The sequence below is a fragment of the Acanthopagrus latus genome, chromosome 4, assembly GCF_904848185.1.
Source record: "Acanthopagrus latus isolate v.2019 chromosome 4, fAcaLat1.1, whole genome shotgun sequence".
Classification (NCBI taxonomy): domain Eukaryota; kingdom Metazoa; phylum Chordata; class Actinopteri; order Spariformes; family Sparidae; genus Acanthopagrus; species Acanthopagrus latus.
In genome coordinates this window covers 11,552,731-11,571,520 of record NC_051042.1, presented here as the reverse complement: position 1 = coordinate 11,571,520, position 18,790 = coordinate 11,552,731, and the positions used below count along the sequence as shown (strand labels likewise).

The following is an 18,790-nucleotide window of genomic DNA, read 5'->3' as shown; positions in this document are numbered from 1 at the left end:
AAAACAACTACCGTGGCTTCAAGTGGTACTACAATGTCTACAGCTGAAGCTACAACGTCTATTGCACCAATAACACAGACACTTCCAGGCACCACAAATGTGTACACATCTGTCAACACACCTATCCCAGAAACAACAACTGTAACATCTAAACCATCTGTTGTGACCACAACTACTCAGGTGCCATCGACAACAACTAAGGGAACCACAGCCAAACCTGTAGAAACAACTGCTTCAGCAGCAACAACTCTAACAGTTGAAACAACAAAACCACCTAAAGAGGTCACCACAGGCCCTGTTACAACCTCTACCACCGCTGTTGTTCAAAATACAACATCAGCACCAGAAGCCACAACAGCAAGCCCAGAAACAACTGCTGTAACATCTAAACCATCTGTTGTGACCACAACTACTCAGGTGCCATCGACAACAACTAAGGGAACCACAGCCAAACCTGTAGGAACAACTGCTTCAGCAGCAACAACTCTAACAGTTGAAACAACAAAACCACCTAAAGAGGTCACCACAGGCCCTGTTACAGCCTCTACCACCGCTGTTGTTCAAACTACAACCTCAGCACCAGAGGCCACAACAGCAAGCCCAGAAACAACTGCTGTAACATCTAAACCATCTGTTGTGACCACAACTACTCAGGTGCCATCAACAACAACTAAGGGAACCACAGCCAAACCTGTAGAAACAACTGCTTCAGCGGCAACAACTCTAACAGTTGAAACAACAAAACCACCTAAAGAGGTCACCACAGGCCCTGTTACAACCTCTACCACCGCTGTTGTTCAAACTACAACCTCAGCACCAGAGGCCACAACAGCAAGCCCAGAAACAACTGTTGTAACATCTAAACCATCTGTTGTGACCACAACTACTCAGGTGCCATCGACAACAACTAAGGGAACCACAGCCAAACCTATAGAAACAACTGCTTCAGCGGCAACAACTCTAACAGTTGAAACAACAAAACCACCTCAAGAGGTCACCACAGGCCCTGTTACAACCTCTACCACTGCTGTTGTTCAAACTACAACCTCAGCACCAGAGGCCACAACAGCAAGCCCAGAAACAACTGCTGTAACATCTAAACCATCTGTTGTGACCACAACTACTCAGGTGCCATCGACAACAACTAAGGGAACCACAGCCAAACCTGTAGAAACAACTGCTTCAGCAGCAACTACTCTAACAGTTGAAACAACAAAACCACCTAAAGAGGTCACCACAGGCCCTGTTACAGCCTCTACCACCGCTGTTGTTCAAACTACAACCTCAGCACCAGAGGCCACAACAGCAAGCCCAGAAACAACTGCTGTAACATCTAAACCATCTGTTGTGACCACAACTACTCAGGTGCCATCGACAACAACTAAGGGAACCACAGCCAAACCTGTAGAAACAACTGCTTCAGCAGCAACAACTCTAACAGTTGAAACAACAAAACCACCTAAAGAGGTCACCACAGGCCCTGTTACAACCTCTACCACTGCTGTTGTTCAAACTACAACCTCAGCACCAGAGGCCACAACAGCAAGCCCAGAAACAACTGCTGTAACATCTAAACCATCTGTTGTGACCACAACTACTCAGGTGCCATCGACAACAACTAAGGGAACCACAGCCAAACCTGTAGAAACAACTGCTTCAGCAGCAACTACTCTAACAGTTGAAACAACAAAACCACCTAAAGAGGTCACCACAGGCCCTGTTACAGCCTCTACCACCGCTGTTGTTCAAACTACAACCTCAGCACCAGAGGCCACAACAGCAAGCCCAGAAACAACTGCTGTAACATCTAAACCATCTGTTGTGACCACAACTACTCAGGTGCCATCGACAACAACTAAGGGAACCACAGCCAAACCTGTAGAAACAACTGCTTCAGCAGCAACAACTCTAACAGTTGAAACAACAAAACCACCTAAAGAGGTCACCACAGGCCCTGTTACAGCCTCTACCACCGCTGTTGTTCAAACTACAACCTCAGCACCAGAGGCCACAACAGCAAGCCCAGAAACAACTGCTGTAACATCTAAACCATCTGTTGTGACCACAACTACTCAGGTGCCATCGACAACAACTAAGGGAACCACAGCCAAACCTGTAGAAACAACTGCTTCAGCAGCAACAACTCTAACAGTTGAAACAACAAAACCACCTAAAGAGGTCACCACAGGCCCTGTTACAGCCTCTACCACCGCTGTTGTTCAAACTACAACCTCAGCACCAGAGGCCACAACAGCAAGCCCAGAAACAACTGTTGTACCTTCTAAACCATCTGTTGTGACCACAACTACTCAGGTGCCATCGACAACAACTAAGGGAACCACAGCCAAACCTGTAGAAACAACTGCTTCAGCAGCAACAACTCTAACAGTTGAAACAACAAAACCACCTAAAGAGGTCACCACAGGCCCTGTTACAGCCTCTACAACCGCTGTTGTTCAAACTACAACCTCAGCACCAGAGGCCACAACAGCAAGCCCAGAAACAACTGTTGTACCATCTAAACCATCTGTTGTGACCACAACTACTCAGGTGCCATCGACAACAACTAAGGGAACCACAGCCAAACCTGTAGAAACAACTGCTTCAGCAGCAACAACTCTAACAGTTGAAACAACAAAACCACCTAAAGAGGTCACCACAGGCCCTGTTACAACCTCTACCACCGCTGTTGTTCAAACTACAACCTCAGCACCAGAGGCCACAACAGCAAGCCCAGAAACAACTGCTGTAACATCTAAACCATCTGTTGTGACCACAACTACTCAGGTGCCATCGACAACAACTAAGGGAACCACAGCCAAACCTGTAGAAACAACTGCTTCAGCAGCAACAACTCTAACAGTTGAAACAACAAAACCACCTAAAGAGGTCACCACAGGCCCTGTTACAGCCTCTACCACTGCTGTTGTACAAACTACAACCTCAGCACCAGAGGCCACAACAGCAAGCCCAGAAACAACTGCTGTAACATCTAAACCATCTGTTGTGACCACAACTACTCAGGTGCCATCGACAACAACTAAGGGAACCACAGCCAAACCTGTAGAAACAACTGCTTCAGCAGCAACAACTCTAACAGTTGAAACAACAAAACCACCTAAAGAGGTCACCACAGGCCCTGTTACAGCCTCTACAACCGCTGTTGTTCAAACTACAACCTCAGCACCAGAGGCCACAACAGCAAGCCCAGAAACAACTGCTGTAACATCTAAACCATCTGTTGTGACCACAACTACTCAGGTGCCATCGACAACAACTAAGGGAACCACAGCCAAACCTGTAGAAACAACTGCTTCAGCAGCAACAACTCTAACAGTTGAAACAACAAAACCACCTAAAGAGGTCACCACAGGCCCTGTTACAACCTCTACAACCGCTGTTGTTCAAACTACAACCTCAGCACCAGAGGCCACAACAGCAAGCCCAGAAACAACTGTTGTACCATCTAAACCATCTGTTGTGACCACAACTACTCAGGTGCCATCGACAACAACTAAGGGAACCACAGCCAAACCTGTAGAAACAACAGCTTCAGCAGCAACAACTCTAACAGTTGAAACAACAAAACCACCTAAAGAGGTCACCACAGGCCCTGTTACAACCTCTACCACCGCTGTTGTTCAAACTACAACCTCAGCACCAGAGGCCACAACAGCAAGCCCAGAAACAACTGCTGTAACATCTAAACCATCTGTTGTGACCACAACTACTCAGGTGCCATCGACAACAACTAAGGGAACCACAGCCAAACCTGTAGAAACAACTGCTTCAGCAGCAACAACTCTAACAGTTGAAACAACAAAACCACCTAAAGAGGTCACCACAGGCCCTGTTACAGCCTCTACCACCGCTGTTGTTCAAACTACAACCTCAGCACCAGAGGCCACAACAGCAAGCCCAGAAACAACTGCTGTAACATCTAAACCATCTGTTGTGACCACAACTACTCAGGTGCCATCGACAACAACTAAGGGAACCACAGCAAAACCTGTAGAAACAACTGCTTCAGCAGCAACAACTCTAACAGTTGAAACAACAAAACCACCTAAAGAGGTCACCACAGGCCCTGTTACAACCTCTACCACCGCTGTTGTTCAAACTACAACCTCAGCACCAGAGGCCACAACAGCAAGCCCAGAAACAACTGCTGTAACATCTAAACCATCTGTTGTGACCACAACTACTCAGGTGCCATCGACAACAACTAAGGGAACCACAGCCAAACCTGTAGAAACAACTGCTTCAGCAGCAACAACTCTAACAGTTGAAACAACGAAACCACCTAAAGAGGTCACCACAGGCCCTGTTACAGCCTCTACCACCGCTGTTGTACAAACTACAACCTCAGCACCAGAGGCCACAACAGCAAGCCCAGAAACAACTGCTGTAACATCTAAACCATCTGTTGTGACCACAACTACTCAGGTGCCATCGACAACAACTAAGGGAACCACAGCCAAACCTGTAGAAACAACTGCTTCAGCAGCAACAACTCTAACAGTTGAAACAACAAAACCACCTAAAGAGGTCACCACAGGCCCTGTTACAACCTCTACCACCGCTGTTGTTCAAACTACAACCTCAGCACCAGAGGCCACAACAGCAAGCCCAGAAACAACTGCTGTAACATCTAAACCATCTGTTGTGACCACAACTACTCAGGTGCCATCGACAACAACTAAGGGAACCACAGCCAAACCTGTAGAAACAACTGCTTCAGCAGCAACAACTCTAACAGTTGAAACAACAAAACCACCTAAAGAGGTCACCACAGGCCCTGTTACAACCTCTACCACCGCTGTTGTTCAAACTACAACCTCAGCACCAGAGGCCACAACAGCAAGCCCAGAAACAACTGCTGTAACATCTAAACCATCTGTTGTGACCACAACTACTCAGGTGCCATCGACAACAACTAAGGGAACCACAGCCAAACCTGTAGAAACAACTGCTTCAGCAGCAACAACTCTAACAGTTGAAACAACAAAACCACCTAAAGAGGTCACCACAGGCCCTGTTACAGCCTCTACCACCGCTGTTGTTCAAACTACAACCTCAGCACCAGAGGCCACAACAGCAAGCCCAGAAACAACTGCTGTAACATCTAAACCATCTGTTGTGACCACAACTACTCAGGTGCCATCGACAACAACTAAGGGAACCACAGCCAAACCTGTAGAAACAACTGCTTCAGCAGCAACAACTCTAACAGTTGAAACAACAAAACCACCTAAAGAGGTCACCACAGGCCCTGTTACAGCCTCTACAACCGCTGTTGTTCAAACTACAACCTCAGCACCAGAGGCCACAACAGCAAGCCCAGAAACAACTGTTGTAACATCTAAACCATCTGTTGTGACCACAACTACTCAGGTGCCATCGACAACAACTAAGGGAACCACAGCCAAACCTGTAGAAACAACTGCTTCAGCAGCAACAACTCTAACAGTTGAAACAACAAAACCACCTAAAGAGGTCACCACAGGCCCTGTTACAACCTCTACCACCGCTGTTGTTCAAACTACAACCTCAGCACCAGAGGCCACAACAGCAAGCCCAGAAACAACTGCTGTAACATCTAAACCATCTGTTGTGACCACAACTACTCAGGTGCCATCGACAACAACTAAGGGAACCACAGCCAAACCTGTAGAAACAACTGCTTCAGCAGCAACAACTCTAACAGTTGAAACAACGAAACCACCTAAAGAGGTCACCACAGGCCCTGTTACAGCCTCTACCACTGCTGTTGTACAAACTACAACCTCAGCACCAGAGGCCACAACAGCAAGCCCAGAAACAACTGCTGTAACATCTAAACCATCTGTTGTGACCACAACTACTCAGGTGCCATCGACAACAACTAAGGGAACCACAGCCAAACCTGTAGAAACAACTGCTTCAGCAGCAACAACTCTAACAGTTGAAACAACAAAACCACCTAAAGAGGTCACCACAGGCCCTGTTACAGCCTCTACAACCGCTGTTGTTCAAACTACAACCTCAGCACCAGAGGCCACAACAGCAAGCCCAGAAACAACTGTTGTAACATCTAAACCATCTGTTGTGACCACAACTACTCAGGTGCCATCGACAACAACTAAGGGAACCACAGCCAAACCTGTAGAAACAACTGCTTCAGCAGCAACAACTCTAACAGTTGAAACAACAAAACCACCTAAAGAGGTCACCACAGGCCCTGTTACAACCTCTACCACCGCTGTTGTTCAAACTACAACCTCAGCACCAGAGGCCACAACAGCAAGCCCAGAAACAACTGTTGTAACATCTAAACCATCTGTTGTGACCACAACTACTCAGGTGCCATCGACAACAACTAAGGGAACCACAGCCAAACCTGTAGAAACAACTGCTTCAGCAGCAACAACTCTAACAGTTGAAACAACAAAACCACCTAAAGAGGTCACCACAGGCCCTGTTACAACCTCTACCACCGCTGTTGTTCAAACTACAACCTCAGCACCAGAGGCCACAACAGCAAGCCCAGAAACAACTGCTGTAACATCTAAACCATCTGTTGTGACCACAACTACTCAGGTGCCATCGACAACAACTAAGGGAACCACAGCCAAACCTGTAGAAACAACTGCTTCAGCAGCAACAACTCTAACAGTTGAAACAACGAAACCACCTAAAGAGGTCACCACAGGCCCTGTTACAGCCTCTACCACCGCTGTTGTACAAACTACAACCTCAGCACCAGAGGCCACAACAGCAAGCCCAGAAACAACTGCTGTAACATCTAAACCATCTGTTGTGACCACAACTACTCAGGTGCCATCGACAACAACTAAGGGAACCACAGCCAAACCTGTAGAAACAACTGCTTCAGCAGCAACAACTCTAACAGTTGAAACAACAAAACCACCTAAAGAGGTCACCACAGGCCCTGTTACAACCTCTACCACCGCTGTTGTTCAAACTACAACCTCAGCACCAGAGGCCACAACAGCAAGCCCAGAAACAACTGCTGTAACATCTAAACCATCTGTTGTGACCACAACTACTCAGGTGCCATCGACAACAACTAAGGGAACCACAGCCAAACCTGTAGAAACAACTGCTTCAGCAGCAACAACTCTAACAGTTGAAACAACAAAACCACCTAAAGAGGTCACCACAGGCCCTGTTACAACCTCTACCACCGCTGTTGTTCAAACTACAACCTCAGCACCAGAGGCCACAACAGCAAGCCCAGAAACAACTGCTGTAACATCTAAACCATCTGTTGTGACCACAACTACTCAGAAGCCATCGACAACAACTAAGGGAACCACAGCCAAACCTGTAGAAACAACTGCTTCAGCAGCAACAACTCTAACAGTTGAAACAACGAAACCACCTAAAGAGGTCACCACAGGCCCTGTTACAGCCTCTACCACTGCTGTTGTACAAACTACAACCTCAGCACCAGAGGCCACAACAGCAAGCCCAGAAACAACTGCTGTAACATCTAAACCATCTGTTGTGACGACAACTACTCAGGTGCCATCGACAACAACTAAGGGAACCACAGCCAAACTGGTAGAAACAACTGCTTCAGCAGCAACAACTCTAACAGTTGAAACAACAAAACCACCTAAAGAGGTCACCACAGGCCCTGTTACAGCCTCTACAACCGCTGTTGTTCAAACTACAACCTCAGCACCAGAGGCCACAACAGCAAGCCCAGAAACAACTGTTGTACCATCTAAACCATCTGTTGTGACCACAACTACTCAGGTGCCATCGACAACAACTAAGGGAACCACAGCCAAACCTGTAGAAACAACAGCTTCAGCAGCAACAACTCTAACAGTTGAAACAACAAAACCACCTAAAGAGGTCACCACAGGCCCTGTTACAACCTCTACCACCGCTGTTGTTCAAACTACAACCTCAGCACCAGAGGCCACAACAGCAAGCCCAGAAACAACTGCTGTAACATCTAAACCATCTGTTGTGACCACAACTACTCAGGTGCCATCGACAACAACTAAGGGAACCACAGCAAAACCTGTAGAAACAACTGCTTCAGCAGCAACAACTCTAACAGTTGAAACAACGAAACCACCTAAAGAGGTCACCACAGGCCCTGTTACAGCCTCTACCACCGCTGTTGTACAAACTACAACCTCAGCACCAGAGGCCACAACAGCAAGCCCAGAAACAACTGCTGTAACATCTAAACCATCTGTTGTGACCACAACTACTCAGGTGCCATCGACAACAACTAAGGGAACCACAGCCAAACCTGTAGAAACAACTGCTTCAGCAGCAACAACTCTAACAGTTGAAACAACAAAACCACCTAAAGAGGTCACCACAGGCCCTGTTACAACCTCTACCACCGCTGTTGTTCAAACTACAACCTCAGCACCAGAGGCCACAACAGCAAGCCCAGAAACAACTGCTGTAACATCTAAACCATCTGTTGTGACCACAACTACTCAGAAGCCATCGACAACAACTAAGGGAACCACAGCCAAACCTGTAGAAACAACTGCTTCAGCAGCAACAACTCTAACAGTTGAAACAACGAAACCACCTAAAGAGGTCACCACAGGCCCTGTTACAGCCTCTACCACTGCTGTTGTACAAACTACAACCTCAGCACCAGAGGCCACAACAGCAAGCCCAGAAACAACTGCTGTAACATCTAAACCATCTGTTGTGACCACAACTACTCAGGTGCCATCGACAACAACTAAGGGAACCACAGCCAAACTGGTAGAAACAACTGCTTCAGCAGCAACAACTCTAACAGTTGAAACAACAAAACCACCTAAAGAGGTCACCACAGGCCCTGTTACAACCTCTACCACCGCTGTTGTTCAAACTACAACCTCAGCACCAGAGGCCACAACAGCAAGCCCAGAAACAACTGTTGTAACATCTAAACCATCTGTTGTGACCACAACTACTCAGGTGCCATCGACAACAACTAAGGGAACCACAGCCAAACCTGTAGAAACAACTGCTTCAGCAGCAACAACTCTAACAGTTGAAACAACAAAACCACCTAAAGAGGTCACCACAGGCCCTGTTACAACCTCTACCACCGCTGTTGTTCAAACTACAACCTCAGCACCAGAGGCCACAACAGCAAGCCCAGAAACAACTGCTGTAACATCTAAACCATCTGTTGTGACCACAACTACTCAGGTGCCATCGACAACAACTAAGGGAACCACAGCAAACCTGTAGAAACAACTGCTTCAGCAGCAACAACTCTAACAGTTGAAACAACAAAACCACCTAAAGAGGTCACCACAGGCCCTGTTACAACCTCTACCACCGCTGTTGTTCAAACTACAACCTCAGCACCAGAGGCCACAACAGCAAGCCCAGAAACAACTGCTGTAACATCTAAACCATCTGTTGTGACCACAACTACTCAGGTGCCATCGACAACAACTAAGGGAACCACAGCCAAACCTGTAGAAACAACTGCTTCAGCAGCAACAACTCTAACAGTTGAAACAACAAAACCACCTAAAGAGGTCACCACAGGCCCTGTTACAACCTCTACCACCGCTGTTGTTCAAACTACAACCTCAGCACCAGAGGCCACAACAGCAAGCCCAGAAACAACTGCTGTAACATCTAAACCATCTGTTGTGACCACAACTACTCAGGTGCCATCGACAACAACTAAGGGAACCACAGCCAAACCTGTAGAAACAACTGCTTCAGCAGCAACAACTCTAACAGTTGAAACAACAAAACCACCTAAAGAGGTCACCACAGGCCCTGTTACAACCTCTACCACAGCTGTTGTTCAAACTACAACCTCAGCACCAGAGGCCACAACAGCAAGCCCAGAAACAACTGCTGTAACATCTAAACCATCTGTTGTGACCACAACTACTCAGGTGCCATCGACAACAACTAAGGGAACCACAGCCAAACCTGTAGAAACAACTGCTTCAGCAGCAACAACTCTAACAGTTGAAACAACAAAACCACCTAAAGAGGTCACCACAGGCCCTGTTACAACCTCTACCACCGCTGTTGTTCAAACTACAACCTCAGCACCAGAGGCCACAACAGCCAGCCCAGAAACAACTGTTGTAACATCTAAACCATCTGTTGTGACCACAACTACTCAGGTGCCATCGGCAACAACTAAGGGAACCACAGCCAAACCTGTAGAAACAACTGCTTCAGCAGCAACAACTCTAACAGTTGAAACAACAAAACCACCTAAAGAGGTCACCACAGGCCCTGTTACAACCTCTACCACAGCTGTTGTTGAGACTACAACCTCAGCACCAGAGGCCACAACAGCAAGCCCAGAAACAACTGTTGTAACATCTAAACCATCTGTTGTGACCACAACTACTCAGGTGCCATCGGCAACAACTAAGGGAACCACAGCCAAACCTGTAGAAACAACTGCTTCAGCAGCAACAACTCTAACAGTTGAAACAACAAAACCACCTAAAGAGGTCACCACAGGCCCTGTTACAACCTCTACCACCGCTGTTGTTCAAACTACAACCTCAGCACCAGAGGCCACAACAGCAAGCCCAGAAACAACTGCTGTAACATCTAAACCATCTGTTGTGACCACAACTACTCAGGTGCCATCGACAACAACTAAGGGAACCACAGCCAAACCTGTAGAAACAACTGCTTCAGCAGCAACAACTCTAACAGTTGAAACAACAAAACCACCTAAAGAGGTCACCACAGGCCCTGTTACAACCTCTACCACCGCTGTTGTTCAAACTACAACCTCAGCACCAGAGGCCACAACAGCAAGCCCAGAAACAACTGCTGTAACATCTAAACCATCTGTTGTGACCACAACTACTCAGGTGCCATCGACAACAACTAAGGGAACCACAGCCAAACCTGTAGAAACAACTGCTTCAGCAGCAACAACTCTAACAGTTGAAACAACAAAACCACCTAAAGAGGTCACCACAGGCCCTGTTACAACCTCTACCACAGCTGTTGTTCAAACTACAACCTCAGCACCAGAGGCCACAACAGCCAGCCCAGAAACAACTGTTGTAACATCTAAACCATCTGTTGTGACCACAACTACTCAGGTGCCATCGACAACAACTAAGGGAACCACAGCCAAGCCTGTAGAAACAACTGCTTCAGCAACAACTCTAAAAGTTGAAACAACAAAACCACCTAAAGAGGTCACTACAGGCCCTGTTACAAGCTCTACCACCGCTGTTGCTGAAACGACAACATCAGCACCAGAGGCCACAACAGCAAGCCCAGAAACAACTGCTGTAACATCTAAACCATCTGTTGTGACCACAACTACTCAGGTGCCATCGACAACAACTAAGGGAACCACAGCCAAACCTGTAGAAACAACTGCTTCAGCAGCAACAACTCTAACAGTTGAAACAACAAAACCACCTAAAGAGGTCACCACAGGCCCTGTTACAGCCTCTACCACCGCTGTTGTACAAACTACAACCTCAGCACCAGAGGCCACAACAGCAAGCCCAGAAACAACTGCTGTAACATCTAAACCATCTGTTGTGACCACAACTACTCAGGTGCCATCGACAACAACTAAGGGAACCACAGCCAAACCTGTAGAAACAACTGCTTCAGGAGCAACAACTCTAACAGTTGAAACAACAAAACCACCTAAAGAGGTCACCACAGGCCCTGTTACAACCTCTACAACAGCTGTTGTTCAAACTACAACCTCAGCACCAGAGGCCACAACAGCCAGCCCAGAAACAACTGTTGTAACATCTAAACCATCTGTTGTGACCACAACTACTCAGGTGCCATCGACAACAACTAAGGGAACCACAGCCAAGCCTGTAGAAACAACTGCTTCAGCAACAACTCTAAAAGTTGAAACAACAAAACCACCTAAAGAGGTCACTACAGGCCCTGTTACAAGCTCTACCACCGCTGTTGCTGAAACGACAACATCAGCACCAGAGGCCACAACAGCAAGCCCAGAAACAACTGCTGTAACATCTAAACCATCTGTTGTGACCACAACTACTCAGGTGCCATCGACAACAACTAAGGGGACCACAGCCAAACCTGTAGAAACAACTGCTTCAGCAGCAACAACTCTAACAGTTGAAACAACAAAACCACCTAAAGAGGTCACCACAGGCCCTGTTACAACCTCTACCACCGCTGTTGTTCAAACTACAACCTCAGCACCAGAGGCCACAACAGCCAGCCCAGAAACAACTGTTGTAACATCTAAACCATCTGTTGTGACCACAACTACTCAGGTGCCATCGGCAACAACTAAGGGAACCACAGCCAAACCTGTAGAAACAACTGCTTCAGCAGCAACAACTCTAACAGTTGAAACAACAAAACCACCTAAAGAGGTCACTACAGGCCCTGTTACAACCTCTACCACAACTGTTGTTGAGACTACAACCTCAGCACCAGAGGCCACAACAGCAAGCCCAGAAACAACTGTTGTAACATCTAAACCATCTGTTGTGACCACAACTACTCAGGTGCCATCGGCAACAACTAAGGGAACCACAGTCAAACCTGTAGAAACAACTGCTTCAGCAGCAACAACTCTAACAGTTGAAACAACAAAACCACCTAAAGAGGTCACCACAGGCCCTGTTACAACCTCTACCACCGCTGTTGTTCAAACTACAACCTCAGCACCAGAGGCCACAACAGCCAGCCCAGAAACAACTGTTGTAACATCTAAACCATCTGTTGTGACCACAACTACTCAGGTGCCATCGGCAACAACTAAGGGAACCACAGCCAAACCTGCAGAAACAACTGCTTCAGCAGCAACAACTCTAACAGTTGAAACAACAAAACCACCTAAAGAGGTCACCACAGGCCCTGTTACAACCTCTACCACAGCTGTTGTTGAGACTACAACCTCAGCACCAGAGGCCACAACAGCAAGCCCAGAAACAACTGTTGTAACATCTAAACCATCTGTTGTGACCACAACTACTCAGGTGCCATCGGCAACAACTAAGGGAACCACAGTCAAACCTGTAGAAACAACTGCTTCAGCAGCAACAACTCTAACAGTTGAAACAACAAAACCACCTAAAGAGGTCACCACAGGCCCTGTTACAACCTCTACCACCGCTGTTGTTCAAACTACAACCTCAGCACCAGAGGCCACAACAGCAAGCCCAGAAACAACTGCTGTAACATCTAAACCATCTGTTGTGACCACAACTACTCAGGTGCCATCGACAACAACTAAGGGAACCACAGCCAAACCTGTAGAAACAACTGCTTCAGCAGCAACAACTCTAACAGTTGAAACAACAAAACCACCTAAAGAGGTCACCACAGGCCCTGTTACAACCTCTACAACAGCTGTTGTTCAAACTACAACCTCAGCACCAGAGGCCACAACAGCCAGCCCAGAAACAACTGTTGTAACATCTAAACCATCTGTTGTGACCACAACTACTCAGGTGCCATCGACAACAACTAAGGGAACCACAGCCAAGCCTGTAGAAACAACTGCTTCAGCAACAACTCTAAAAGTTGAAACAACAAAACCACCTAAAGAGGTCACTACAGGCCCTGTTACAAGCTCTACCACCGCTGTTGCTGAAACGACAACATCAGCACCAGAGGCCACAACAGCAAGCCCAGAAACAACTGCTGTAACATCTAAACCATCTGTTGTGACCACAACTACTCAGGTGCCATCGACAACAACTAAGGGGACCACAGCCAAACCTGTAGAAACAACTGCTTCAGCAGCAACAACTCTAACAGTTGAAACAACAAAACCACCTAAAGAGGTCACCACAGGCCCTGTTACAACCTCTACCACCGCTGTTGTTCAAACTACAACCTCAGCACCAGAGGCCACAACAGCCAGCCCAGAAACAACTGCTGTAACATCTAAACCATCTGTTGTGACCACAACTACTCAGGTGCCATTGACAACAACTAAGGGAACCACAGCCAAACCTGTAGAAACAACTGCTTCAGCAGCAACAACTCTAACAGTTGAAACAACAAAACCACCTAAAGAGGTCACTACAGGCCCTGTTACAACCTCTACCACAACTGTTGTTGAGACTACAACCTCAGCACCAGAGGCCACAACAGCAAGCCCAGAAACAACTGTTGTAACATCTAAACCATCTGTTGTGACCACAACTACTCAGGTGCCATCGGCAACAACTAAGGGAACCACAGTCAAACCTGTAGAAACAACTGCTTCAGCAGCAACAACTCTAACAGTTGAAACAACAAAACCACCTAAAGAGGTCACCACAGGCCCTGTTACAACCTCTACCACCGCTGTTGTTCAAACTACAACCTCAGCACCAGAGGCCACAACAGCCAGCCCAGAAACAACTGTTGTAACATCTAAACCATCTGTTGTGACCACAACTACTCAGGTGCCATCGGCAACAACTAAGGGAACCACAGCCAAACCTGCAGAAACAACTGCTTCAGCAGCAACAACTCTAACAGTTGAAACAACAAAACCACCTAAAGAGGTCACCACAGGCCCTGTTACAACCTCTACCACAGCTGTTGTTGAGACTACAACCTCAGCACCAGAGGCCACAACAGCAAGCCCAGAAACAACTGTTGTAACATCTAAACCATCTGTTGTGACCACAACTACTCAGGTGCCATCAACAACTAAGGGAACCACAGCCAAACCTGTAGAAACAACCGCTTCAGCAGCAACAACTCTAACAGTTGAAACAACAAAACCACCTAAAGAGGTCACCACAGGCCCTGTTACAACCTCTACAACCACTGTTGTTCAAACTACAACCTCAGCACCAGAGGCCACAACAGCAAGCCCAGAAACAACTGCTGTAACATCTAAACCATCTGTTGTGACCACAACTACTCAGGTGCCATCAACAACAACTAAGGGAACCACAGCCAAACCTGCAGAAACAACTGCTTCAGCAGCAACAACTCTAACAGTTGAAACAACAAAACCACCTAAAGAGGTCACCACAGGCCCTGTTACAACCTCTACCACAGCCGTTGTTGAGACTACAACCTCAGCACCAGGGGCCACAACAGTAAGCCCAGAAACAACTGTTGTAACATCTAAACCATCTGTTGTGACCACAACTACTCAGGTGCCATCGACAACAACTAAAGGAACCACAGCCAAGCCTGTAGAAACAACTGCTTCAGCAACAACTCTAAAAGTTGAAACAACAAAACCACCTAAAGAGGTCACTACAGGCCCTGTCACAACCTCTACCACCGCTGTTGCTGAAACGACAACCTCAGCACCAGAGGCCACAACAGCAAGCCCAGAAACAACTGTTGTAACATCTAAACCATCTGTTGTGACCACAACTACTCAGGTGCCATCGGCAACAACTAAGGGAACCACAGCCAAACCTGTAGAAACAACTGCTTCAGCAGCAACAACTCTAACATTTGAAACAACAAAACCACCTAAAGAGGTCACCACAGGCCCTGTTACAACCTCTACCACAGCTGTTGTTCAGACTACAACCTCAGCACCAGAGGCCACAACAGCAAGCCCAGAAACAACTGCTGTAACATCTAAACCATCTGTTGTGACCACAACTACTCAGGTGCCATCAACAACAACTAAGGGAACCACAGCCAAGCCTGTAGAAACAACTGCTTCAGCAACAACTCTAAAAGTTGAAACAACAAAACCACCTAAAGAGGTCACTACAGGCCCTGTTACAACCTCTACCACCGCTGTTGTTGAAACGACAACCTCAGCACCAGAGGCCACAACAGCAAGCCCAGAAACAACTGCTGTAACATCTAAACCATCTGTTGTGACCACAACTACTCAGGTGCCATCGACAACAACTAAGGGAACCACAGCCAAGCCTGTACAAACAACTGCTTCAGCAACAACTCTAAAAGTTGAAACAACAAAACCACCTAAAGAGGTCACTACAGGCCCTGTTACAACCTCTACCACCGCTGTTGTTGAAACGACAACCTCAGCACCAGAGGCCACAACAGCAAGCCCAGAAACAACAGTGGTAACATCTAAACCATCTGTTGTGACCACAACTACTCAGGTGCCATCGACAACAACTAAGGGAACCACAGCCAAACCTGTAGAAACAACTGCTTCAGCAGCAACAACTCTAACAGTTGAAACAACAAAACCACCTAAAGAGGTCACCACAGGCCCTGTTACAACCTCTACCACAGCTGTTGTTGAGACTACAACCTCAGCAGCAGAGGCCACAACAGCAAACCCAGAAACAACTGTTGTAACATCTAAACCATCTGTTGTGACCACAACTACTCAGGTGCCATCGACAACAACTAAGGGAACCACAGCCAAGCCTGTACAAACAACTGCTTCAGCAACAACTCTAAAAGTTGAAACAACAAAACCACCTAAAGAGGTCACTACAGGCCCTGTTACAACCTCTACCACCGCTGTTGCTGAAACGACAACATCAGCACCAGAGGCCACAACAGCAAGCCTAGAAACAACTGCTGTAACATCTAAACCATCTGTTGTGACCACAACTACTCAGGTGCCATCGACAACAACTAAGGGAACCACAGCCAAACCTGTAGAAACAACTGCTTCAGCAGCAACAACTCTAACAGTTGAAACAACAAAACCACCTAAAGAGGTCACCACAGGCCCTGTTACAACCTCTACCACCGCTGTTGTTCAAACTACAACCTCAGCACCAGAGGCCACAACAGCCAGCCCAGAAACAACTGTTGTAACATCTAAACCATCTGTTGTGACCACAACTACTCAGGTGCCATCGGCAACAACTAAGGGAACCACAGCCAAACCTGTAGAAACAACTGCTTCAGCAGCAACAACTCTAACAGTTGAAACAACAAAACCACCTAAAGAGGTCACTACAGGCCCTGTTACAACCTCTACCACAGCTGTTGTTGAGACTACAACCTCAGCACCAGAGGCCACAACAGCAAGCCCAGAAACAACTGTTGTAACATCTAAACCATCTGTTGTGACCACAACTACTCAGGTGCCATCGGCAACAACTAAGGGAACCACAGTCAAACCTGTAGAAACAACTGCTTCAGCAGCAACAACTCTAACAGTTGAAACAACAAAACCACCTAAAGAGGTCACCACAGGCCCTGTTACAACCTCTACCACCGCTGTTGTTCAAACTACAACCTCAGCACCAGAGGCCACAACAGCAAGCCCAGAAACAACTGCTGTAACATCTAAACCATCTGTTGTGACCACAACTACTCAGGTGCCATCAACAACAACTAAGGGAACCACAGCCAAACCTGTGGTGACAACTGCTTCAGGAGCAACAACTCTAACAGTTGAAACAACAAAACCACCTAAAGAGGTCACCACAGGCCCTGTTACAACCTCTACCACAGCTGTTGTTGAGACTACAACCTCAGCACCAGAGGCCACAACAGCAAGCCCAGAAACAACTGTTGTAACATCTAAACCATCTGTTGTGACCACAACTACTCAGGTGCCATCGACAACAACTAAGGGAACCACAGTCAAACCTGTAGAAACAACTGCTTCAGCAGCAACAACTCTAACAGTTGAAACAACAAAACCACCTAAAGAGGTCACCACAGGCCCTGTTACAACCTCTACCACAGCCATTGTTGAGACTACAACCTCAGCACCACCGGTCACAACAGTGACCCCAGAAACAACATCTGGTGTAGTTACAGGAGAGACCCAAACTACAACTGTAATTACAAAACCTTCTGTTCTAAAAACAACAACTACCATGGCTTCAACTGGCACTACAGTGTCTACAGCTGAAGCTACAACTTCTATTCGACCAATAACACAGACACTTCCAGGCACCACAAATGTATACACATCTGCCAAAACACCTATCGCAGAAACAACAGCTGTAACATCCAAACCATCTGTTGAGACCACGACTACTCATGTGCCATCAACAACAACTAAGGGAACCACAGCCAAACCTGTAGAAACAACTGCTTCAGCAGCAACAACTCTAACAGTTGAAACAACAAAACCACCTAAAGAGGTCACCACAGGCCCTGTTACAACCTCTACCACAGCCGTTGTTGAGACTACAACCTCAGCACCACAGGCCACAACAGCAAGCCCAGAAACAACAGTGGTAACATCTAAACCATCTGTTGTGACCACAACTACTCAGGTGCCATCAACAACAACCAAGGGACCCACAGCCAAACCTGTGGTGACAACTGCTTCAGGAGCAACAACTCTAACAGTTGAAACAACAAAACCACCTAAAGAGGTCACCACAGGCCCTGTTACAACCTCTACCACCGCTGTTGTTGAAACTACAACCTTAGCACCAGAGGCCACAACAGTAAGCCCAGAAACAACTGCTGTAACATCTAAACCATCTGTTGTGACCACAACTACTCAGGTGCCATCAACAACAACTAAGGGAACCACAGCCAAACCTGTAGAAACAACTGCTTCAGCAGCAACAACTCTAACAGTTGAAACAACGAAACCACCTAAAGAGGTCACCACAGGCCCTGTTACAGCCTCTACCACTGCTGTTGTACAAACTACAACCTCAGCACCAGAGGCCACAACAGCAAGCCCAGAAACAACTGCTGTAACATCTAAACCATCTGTTGTGACCACAACTACTCAGGTGCCATCGACAACAACTAAGGGAACCACAGCCAAACCTGTAGAAACAACTGCTTCAGCAGCAACAACTCTAACAGTTGAAACAACAAAACCACCTAAAGAGGTCACCACAGGCCCTGTTACAGCCTCTACAACCGCTGTTGTTCAAACTACAACCTCAGCACCAGAGGCCACAACAGCAAGCCC

General features: G+C 47.1%; 1 protein-coding gene across 1 annotated transcript in view; it reads left to right on the top strand.

Annotated features, from left to right (window-relative positions):
- The window catches only part of LOC119018043 (mucin-2-like), a 47,041-nt gene that overhangs the window by 11,429 nt on the left and 16,822 nt on the right, over positions 1-18,790 (top strand). Inside the window, exons 18-21 of the mRNA XM_037095372.1 lie at positions 181-2,242; positions 2,441-2,716; positions 2,915-7,191; positions 7,294-7,503. Coding sequence (XP_036951267.1) covers positions 181-2,242; positions 2,441-2,716; positions 2,915-7,191; positions 7,294-7,503 — 6,825 coding nt within the window. The remainder of the gene's footprint in view (positions 1-180; positions 2,243-2,440; positions 2,717-2,914; positions 7,192-7,293; positions 7,504-18,790) is intronic.